Source organism: Psittacula echo (genome assembly GCF_963264785.1).
Source record: "Psittacula echo genome assembly, chromosome: 4".
NCBI lineage: Eukaryota > Metazoa > Chordata > Aves > Psittaciformes > Psittacidae > Psittacula > Psittacula echo.
Genome location: NC_137738.1, coordinates 107,851,002 through 107,859,686, shown reverse-complemented (window position 1 = coordinate 107,859,686; position 8,685 = coordinate 107,851,002). Strand labels below are relative to the sequence as shown.

Genomic DNA, 8,685 nt, shown 5'->3' with positions numbered 1-8,685 from the left:
CTCCCTGGCAGGGGGAAGCTGACATCAAAGGAGCTTTCCCCACACACCCTCCAGATGCCGAGATGCCGATGGCCGCCCTCAGCATCCCTGGTCTCTAATTTGCCATTTCCAAATTAATTTGTTTGGCTCCCTTTCTAATTTGCACCCACGGACATGAGGAGGAGAGGGGTAGAGGGTTGACTTTTTTGGCCATGGCAGACCTAGCCGGGCAGCGCGGGTCTCCGTTAGATCTCGTTGTGCTCGCTGATGCCGCCGGCAATGTCGTACTCACTGGAGCGGGGTGACATGCCCAGGTACTGCTTCAGGAACTCGCTAAACCTCTTCTGGTTGTTCCACTTCCTCGCCGACTTGCGGACCCCGATGAAGCCCCCGTACCGCTTCTGCACCCCCCTGGCCGTTGGTGCCGGCCACGAGCCACGTATCCCACGTGGGAAACTGCCGAGTCGTCGGGAAATGTCCTCAGGTGGCTGCAGGAAGGCTCCCGGCTCCTCTTCGACACCTTCATCTTCGGCCTCCCGTCGCCGCAGCAGCTCGCTTACCTGCAGCGGGCTCACCGGCACTGCTGCCACCGCGTCATGCCAGGGATCACCAACGTCCTGGAGGTCGCGGGGCCGTGGGGCGGGTCGGCCAGCGGCAGCGGCACACAGCTCCCAGGTGGCCCGTGGCACAGCTTCGCCTTCACACTCCAGGATGCAGACCTTCATGGGAAACACAGGGATAGGCATCAGATAGGGTTTGGTACACGGGATGGTGAACCCTAATGCCAGGTGTTCTGGCATCCCCCCACTTCCAGCCTGTCCAGTGATGCAATGCATTGGAAGACACTCATGGAAAGGTGCCGGTAGCTTTGGCCTTTCCTTGGCCTCATTCAGTGAGGTGCCCCTTCCCAAATCCTGTTCCTGGGCTCCCAGTGGTGGTGGAGATGCTGGAGAGCCATGGCAGCTGCTCACCATTCCTCTCCAGATGCTCTAGTCCTTGCTGGACATGCTCCATACTTCCCAGTTGACATCCATGATCCCATTCCACCATCCCATGCTCCACACTACTGGACCTTTAGCTGGGCACGAGGCCAGAAAATCACCCAGTGATGGGATGTCAGAGGTGGGAAGGGACTTCTAGCATTGCCCATGGGTTGTTCTTCCCCAGGGGTACAACTTTGCTCTTTCCTTGTTGAATTTCATGAGGTTCTTATTAGCCCATTCCTTCAGCCTGGCAAGGTGCCTCTGGATGGCAGCACGACCCTGTGGTCTACAATCTGCACCTCCCAGCACTGCATCATCTGGTAATTGCTGAGGGTGCATCTGCCACATCATCCCAGTCATTAACGAAGATGTCAAGGTCCTCCAGGTTTCAGTCCACCTCACTGCCTGTTTATCCTGTGCTTCAGCAGCTTGTCTATGAGGATGTCATGGGAGACAAAGTCAAAGTCTGATGAAAGCCAAGACAAGCTTTGTCTCACTGCAAAAAGCTGTCAGCTTGGTCAAGCACTACTTCCCCTTCGTAAATCCTTGCTGGCTACAACTGACAACCTCGTCTTTCATGTGTTCAGAAATGCTTTGCAGGGTGATGTGCTCCACCACCTCCCCAAGGGCTGAGGCGGGGCTGACCAGCCCATAGCTTCCCAAATCCTCCTTCACACCTTCCTCAAAGACATATGACATCTTGCCTTCTCCCAGCCCTCATAAACCCACCCCAATCACCACATCCTTTCCAAAGCCATCAAGAGCAGCCTCATCAAAAATGTGCCCTTTGGCTTCTTCCGTGTTTGTGTCTTATCCCTTTCTAAGAGACCTCATGTACCAAGGCAGGCCACAGACCCAACACTGCTGTGGGGTGATAGTGCGGGGATCAGTGCTACCAGCCCACCTGGGGAAACCATCCAGGAGAAGAATGTAGAAGAACCAAACCAAAAAATACCCCAAAAAAACAGGGCTGGAGTGCCCAGAAGGAAAGGGTTGTCTTCCCTTGTGTTGGAGTTTCTCCGTCCCAGTATTAGCTTCATGGTGGGCATAATACCAACTGGCGGAGCCCATGCTGAAGTATACAGGCCATATCCGAGACCAGAACCTTTGCACAGACTCTCCTCACCATGGGTTCATTAGCTTTGGCAAGAGGGAGGTGCTACAAGTCCCAATGTGATGTCTGAGGGCTGCAGTTCAAGCACACAGCTTTTCAGCAATTGGCTATTTCCACCCCTGAGGGCAGCCAGGCTCTTCAGACAAGCAGTGAGGTGGTGATAAGGGTCCGTGTGGACACACCAAGTGTATCCTGTGCTGAGCCAAGATCCTGTCCTGGGATCTCCAAGGCTATGGCAGCATCTACAGCTGATGAACAGTGTCCTGGCAGTGGCCCATATTGGAGATGAAAGGTTGATGAATCACACTTGGGTAACAGCTCTGATGAGCACCAGCGGATAGGCTTCAAGAAGAATTACCCCAGGTGTCCTATCACCCATCCAAAAAGCAGCACCGTAAACATCCCAGGGTCTTTGACCGTTGTGTTGTGATCTTAATTCACATGCAAATGGCTTCTGCCACCAGGCCAGCCCACAGAGTTTTGGGAATCCTCAGCAAACACTAGCCAATGCTCCTCCATGTCCAGGGCTTGGGATGCTCCTTCCAATCTTCAGTTGGCATTAGTGATGCCACCATGAGTTTACACCATCCTAGATGTCTCTGGGGTACCAGAACATAGGTGATTCATCCATATATTGAAGACCAGCTCCACCAGCTATCCCTGTCCTGCCCTGGAAGCTGCGATGTTGGTGCAGACATGCCTGTAACTTCAGGAGGATCTCCTATTTCTACCTCTGAAGTATGGATCATCCACACCACTGGTGGGACTTCTTTGGAAGTTGCTATGAAAATGGTGGACAATTGCATCAAATCCCACCACGATGCTTCTTCCAGCTCAGACTGAGCATTGAAAACCCCCAGGTTCCTCTGCTCCTGGTACAAACCATTCCCTTTGAGATACAACCTTTTACTGACCCATGAGCCAGCAACCATCCTATCTCTTCTCCGTCTTGCTGGCCAGGGAAAACAGCAGCTCCAGATGCAGGACCAGGCAGGAAGGCAGGGGCTGCAGAGACACTGGTACCTCCAGACTGCAAAACAACATTCTGGGGCAAAACCAGAGGAATAGCCCCCCAGAACCTGGTGGCAGTGACATGGGAATGCAGAAGGATTTGCCTGCAAGGAAGTGGCATTGGAGTGGCTCCAGCATCTCCACAGAGCCCTGGAACTCTCTGGTCCCTCATGTTTTTGCAGTGATATTTCCCAGCCCTGGAGGCTTCCTGAGCTGCTGGCTCCTTCCAGGTGGATGTCTCAACCTGCCATAGTTTATCATCACTTATAAATTGGTGAGCAGGCAGGGGGAAAGCGATGGATGATCCCGTAGGAGTGGAGGGGGAGTGAGAGGAAAAGAAATGCTGCTGGCCAGGGCACAGCCACAGCTCAGCAGAGGGGAAAAGAAAGGATTAGGGGCTGAAATAAAAACCCAAACAAAAATGCTATTTAGTGGCTCTTTCCATCCAATGTTGGAGGCAAATCAAGACGGTGAGAGGGTCTGCAGGGTGCTTGATGCCCAGCCCCCCTAAACACTGTGGTTCACCAGCCATCTGCGAAGCTGGTCCCACCCTGATGGGGCTCAGAGGGAGATTTTGGTGGCTTCTTGGAGGGTGGGGTGGGCCTTGGCGGCAGTCTGGGGTTGGTGTAGGTAGGGACAGTGATGCTGCAAGCTAGGGGGCAGGAAAGCTGGGGATGCTCAGGGTCTTGGGACCTTCTTAGGACTCTGCTTGGGCCATTGCAACCTTGTCCCCATGACTTCCAGAAGGCAGTTTGGGGTCTGCATCTTTCTGGACGGTGTCCCTGGGGGGTGCCCAAGGAGGAGGGACAGTGATGGCACGTGGTACTTTCCCCTTGAGGTTTGGCACCGACCAGCAGCCAAAATCCTCCACAGACCTCAAACCCCAACCCAGCACAGAGAGGAAGGTGCCCACCCAGTGTAGGGAGGTACAGGAGGTGCTACCCCCCTGGTGCTGCCCATGGCAGGGGACAAGCCAGCAGGCAGAGGCACTTACGAGGACGTCGAAGCTGTCCCTGTAGAGGTGGCGGTCGCAGTGCAGGCAGTCCCCCCGGCAGTCGCCCCGTGCCCGGGCGAAGAGGCAGAGCAGCAGCAGGTCCCAGAGCACAGCCCTCATGGCGGCACCGGCAGCGGCTGCGGCGCGGGAGAGGGAAAACCCGTCAAGCCAGGACAGCACCGGCACCACTGAGCCCTGCACCTGCACTGAAAAGTGCCCGTTCTCAGCCCGTCCTCCCTCACCGCAACCCAGACACGTGTGTTCCCGGTCTCCCTGACAAAATTATCCTTTCAGGAAAGGAGCCCGAGTGCCTCCTCATTCTCAAAAACAGATCCGGTGTGTCCCAGCTTATTTTTTTCCAGCCTATCTCATGGCATGCGTCCCAGAAGGGGCTTATTTTAGTAGGTGGACGTGTTGCGGCAGCACGTCCCTGGCTGTCCCCTGAGCAGGGTGCTCCTTATCTGAGCATCACTGGAGCTGGGTGAGGATGTCCTGCTCCGGTTTCCCTTCTGGGTTGTTTCTGTGGTGCTGCCACACCTTTCTCTGGAGGGTTCAGCCGTTGCTGCTGGCAGGGATTGCTTGGGTCTGAGCCCACTCAGTGTGAAGCAGCAAAGCCAGTTCCCAAAGAACCCCCATGTGTCCTGCCCGGCTTTGCTGACATCGGTGACAGGCAGTGATTAAGAGGCATGACCAAGGTTGTGTGCTTCCCTCCCAGTTCCTGAAGATTTAGCCTGATGCATTCCCATGGCCATCTGTAAGCAGGAAGGTTGGTCCTCCTGCCCCGCTCCTCTCCCTCATGCCTCCAGGAAAAGGGATCCTACATCCCCACGGTCCTTGGGAGCAGGTCCTGGTGCTGGTTTATAAGGTTTATAAGCCAGCAAGGGTAGGAGATGGAGGTGATGGACAGGAGCAGGATAGGGATGTGAAGGTTGGTGCTACCCTTGGTGACACTGAGGTCTCACCCCTGGAGCAGCACCCAGAAACCTCCGTACTGGGATGCTCAGAGGTGAGAAAGACCTCAGTGATGGTGGCTTCGCAACCTGTGTGCTGCTCCAGCACCATTTCAGGCTGCTTTTGGGGGCACTTTAGCACCTGGGAATCCCCACTTATTTCCCTCTCTACCAAGGTGGAGAGGGCAATCCCACTCTTTGCAGTGGAGGCAGAGCACCTGGTGGGGTCCCCAACCAGCATTGCAGTCGCCTTTCATCCCTGCCATCCAGGCAGTGACACAGAGCCTGGCAGCTCTCAGTTGTCATTTGCTGGGCAGTACAAGGGGAAGCTGATAAGAGCAGGGATTGAGGCTTAATCTTCATTGAGTCTCATTAAAACTGGCTGGCAGCGTGAGAGAGAGGTGTGGCAGAGAGCTCCCAGGAGAGGGCAAGCCTCCCCCCCAAATCACTCAGCTCCAAAATGGGGTTTGGCAGAGCCAGAGAGGGGGCTGCAACCCACCCCCCAGCCCTGTTCCCATGTCCCCATGAGACATCAAGTCCAATGTCCTGGGCTAAGCAGGTCACATCTGGCTGCGGAGAAGGCTCTGAGATTACGGCTCAGCTTTTCTTCCCCGTTAATTGAAAGATGCTATCGGGCGGGCGGGATGCGGTACCCTGCCAGCATCACTGGCCGGACCAGGGGTGGGAAAGAGGGAAACAACCCCCCCCCTTTTTGCACTGGTGTGTGGCCCCCTGCAGATTAAATCAGCCCGTTAAAAGGGAAGGACCAAGTGTGGTGGGTTTTTTTTCTTCATTCTGCCCTTGGGTGTTTGGGGCAAGGGGAGTTGCAGGTTATGGGGTGGTGACGGCACAAAGCCCTTCCCGAGTTTCACATTCACAGACCCATGTAAAAAAAAGGGATGCCTTTTTTTCCCTTTTTCCCCCCATTTTTCCCCCTTTTTTAATTTTTTTTTTTAATTTTTTCCTCCTTTTTCCCATTTGTTCCCATTTTTTCCTGATTTCCCCCCATTTATTCCTCATTTCCCCACATTTTTTCCATTTCTTTGTATATTGCTCCATCTTTTTCTTTGGGAAAACCAAACCTGGGCGCTATTTCTTAAAGGGATTCACCAACCAGTCCCACTGCTTTCATGTCTCAGGATGCCATCAACACTGGCAAGGGCTGTGACAGCCCCGATGTCATACCACAGCCACCTCCATGGCTCCTCGGACACTGAGGCTGCTCCTGGACATGAACCTTCCTCTTCCTCCCTGAAAACTAAACCTATCCATCCTGGGAGAGGGTGCCAGGATATAGCCACTTCATCTCACAAAACAGCTTTGGGACCCCCCCACTGCTACAGGCTGCCCCGAGGGTGCATCCTCCAGAGTTTGCAATCCAGTGGAATTACCCTCATTAATATTTTTTGGGGAAAGAAAGAGGGTTTATTTAGAAATCCAGCCTGCAGTTCAGATAATGGCAAGGTCTGGTTATCTGCCAGAACAAGAGGCTTTTATTTATTGCTCCGGCTGGGGCAATGTGGGAGATGCAGCCGTATGAAAGGGCTGATTTGGAGGGCAGTGGGAAAGATGTGGGACGTGAATAACCCGAGGAGTAGAGGTGGAAGGGGAAGCAGCTGCTTTCTGAGATGGGTTTTATTCACTTGATTTGATGTGGTTTGGGGTAGGAGCTTGCGGGCAGTGCCGGGGAGCTGCTCCCTGCCTCTCTCCTGGCATTCTGCAGCCCCTTTTCCTATGGGAGATACTAACAGAAGGGATTATCCCAGCAGTAGGATCGACATCCTTCCCCAAACACCTTCGCAAGGGTTTAAACGCAACGAAGCTCCAGCTTTCCCAGGTCAGGATCAGTCCCGCCACGTGAGGAGCACATTTAGGAGCCCCTTGCTTCCCACACCTGGAGCAAAACCAGCCCAAATTCATGTTTTGCTTGCTAATTCCCACACTGCCCAAAGCCAAGGCCTGATCCAGAGGGCAAGAAAGATGCGATGGGGCAGGATCCAGCCCCGCTGGGAGCCAGCATTGAAGGAGTCAAAGCTTTTTCCAGCCGAAAAAGCACAATACTGTCCAACAGTGTCCCCCACTGGCGCTGGCTAAAATATTTCCCCAGCTCCCCCAAACCCTGGCGATGCCGCTCGGCTTTGTGCAAGCAGCTTTTGGGGGGATTTTAGGGAGAATCGGTGAGGTTTGAGGCCAGGGGCAGGGTTGGCTGCAGATGCCCAGCGCTTACCAGAAAAAGAAGCATTTTCTTTTTTTGAACCCCCTCAATCAGGTAATTGGCCATAATTGGTCAAAATTAGATGCCGCGGCGTGACTATAAACACAGATGTGGGCTCAAGAGGCTGAGAAAGGCTGTTTAGAGGTAAAAAAGCTCAGGAAGAACATTTCTCCCTGCGTCCCCGTGTCTCAGCCATTCATTCCTGCTTTTCTGAGGGAGATTAAAAAAAAAATCAAAGCAACAAATAAACCATTTTCCTCCTTTTTGTGCTTTTTCAAGAGGAAAAAAGGGATTGCTCGCAATTCGGGCATCTCCCGGAGCATCCCATGGTGGCCCCAGTGAAGTCCTGGCTAGGAAAAAAGGGGGCAGAAATATTGAATGGGGAAAGTCATGGCACTGCAGCTCCCCAAAAAATACCCTAAAAATCCTACTCATCCCAGAGGAACCCACTATCACTCTGTGGGCTTCCCCCTGGCTTCGGGCAAGTGGCCTGTGCTGACTCTTGTTGCACCCCTCTGGCTCCACTCCGGTTGATTTTGGGGCTGGATGGTAAAGCTGAAACTTTTCCTCTTGTGGGATAGAGGAGATGGATTTCTCTCTCTGGGAAGATATTTCATTTAACCCTTAGCAAGGAGGGGAATATCTCTTGGTGAGCTGAAGCCGGACGAACCATTCTCAGACAAAAAAATCCCCAGCCAAGTCCCCCCCAGGATGGAAAATAAAGCGGATTTCCTACCTGCGGGTGTGCTGTCGGCTGCCGGCTCCTCTGATCTGTGACTTCTCTGGTGCCTGTGCCACGGTGGTATATATAGACAGTGTACACACGCATCCCCACACCTCCCTCCCCGAACACGTGCGTCGCTGAGCCCACCCCCGGGGGCTGCCAGCGGAGGGATGCACCAGCCGGCAGCTGGGGACCAGGGATGTGCATCCTTCCCCTCCTCCTGCAGCCTTCACCCCTTCCTCCTCCTCCTCCTCCCCAAATCTGGGGGGCAGCCTCGAAGGAGGTGATGGATGCTGGCCTTGTGCTTATCCAAAGGTGTGGTGTGTCTGAGCAGCCCAGGGTTGGGGTGGAGGCTGGGGGGGTGCAAAGCTAATGCTGCTCAGTGTGCCCTGGCCCAGACCTCGGGGGGTTACATGGATCTGAAGGCACCAGCAGCTGGGTAAGCCCCAAAAGCACCCCCAAAATCACTGCTCAGCCCTTCTTACGGAGATCTTTTTTCCCCCTGAGACCCCAGAAAGAGGCAAAGGAGGGGTCTCCAATCCCATTACCAACCCACTCTGCCACAGCTGCGGCAACACCGTGCGGCACCGAGCACGTCGTGCATCGATGGCAAGCGTGCGGGTGGGAATAATTGATTTCAGGCTCAGTGGATGATGGAGGGGGGGAGCAGAAAATTCCAACTTCACATTTCATGGACGATGGAAACGCCCGGCAA

The 8,685-nt window shown here is 54.2% G+C and overlaps 1 protein-coding gene across 1 annotated transcript; it reads right to left on the bottom strand.

Moving 5' to 3' along the window:
* Window positions 1-224: 224 nt before the first annotated feature.
* On the bottom strand, window positions 225-4,201 carry PNOC (prepronociceptin; the record flags this gene model as incomplete). The annotated part of the gene is made up of 2 exons (XM_080615366.1): window positions 225-698; window positions 4,082-4,201. 2 exons carry the CDS (start codon window positions 4,199-4,201, stop codon window positions 225-227), a joined length of 594 nt encoding a protein of 197 aa, XP_080471492.1.
* Between the last annotated feature and the right edge of the window lie 4,484 nt (window positions 4,202-8,685).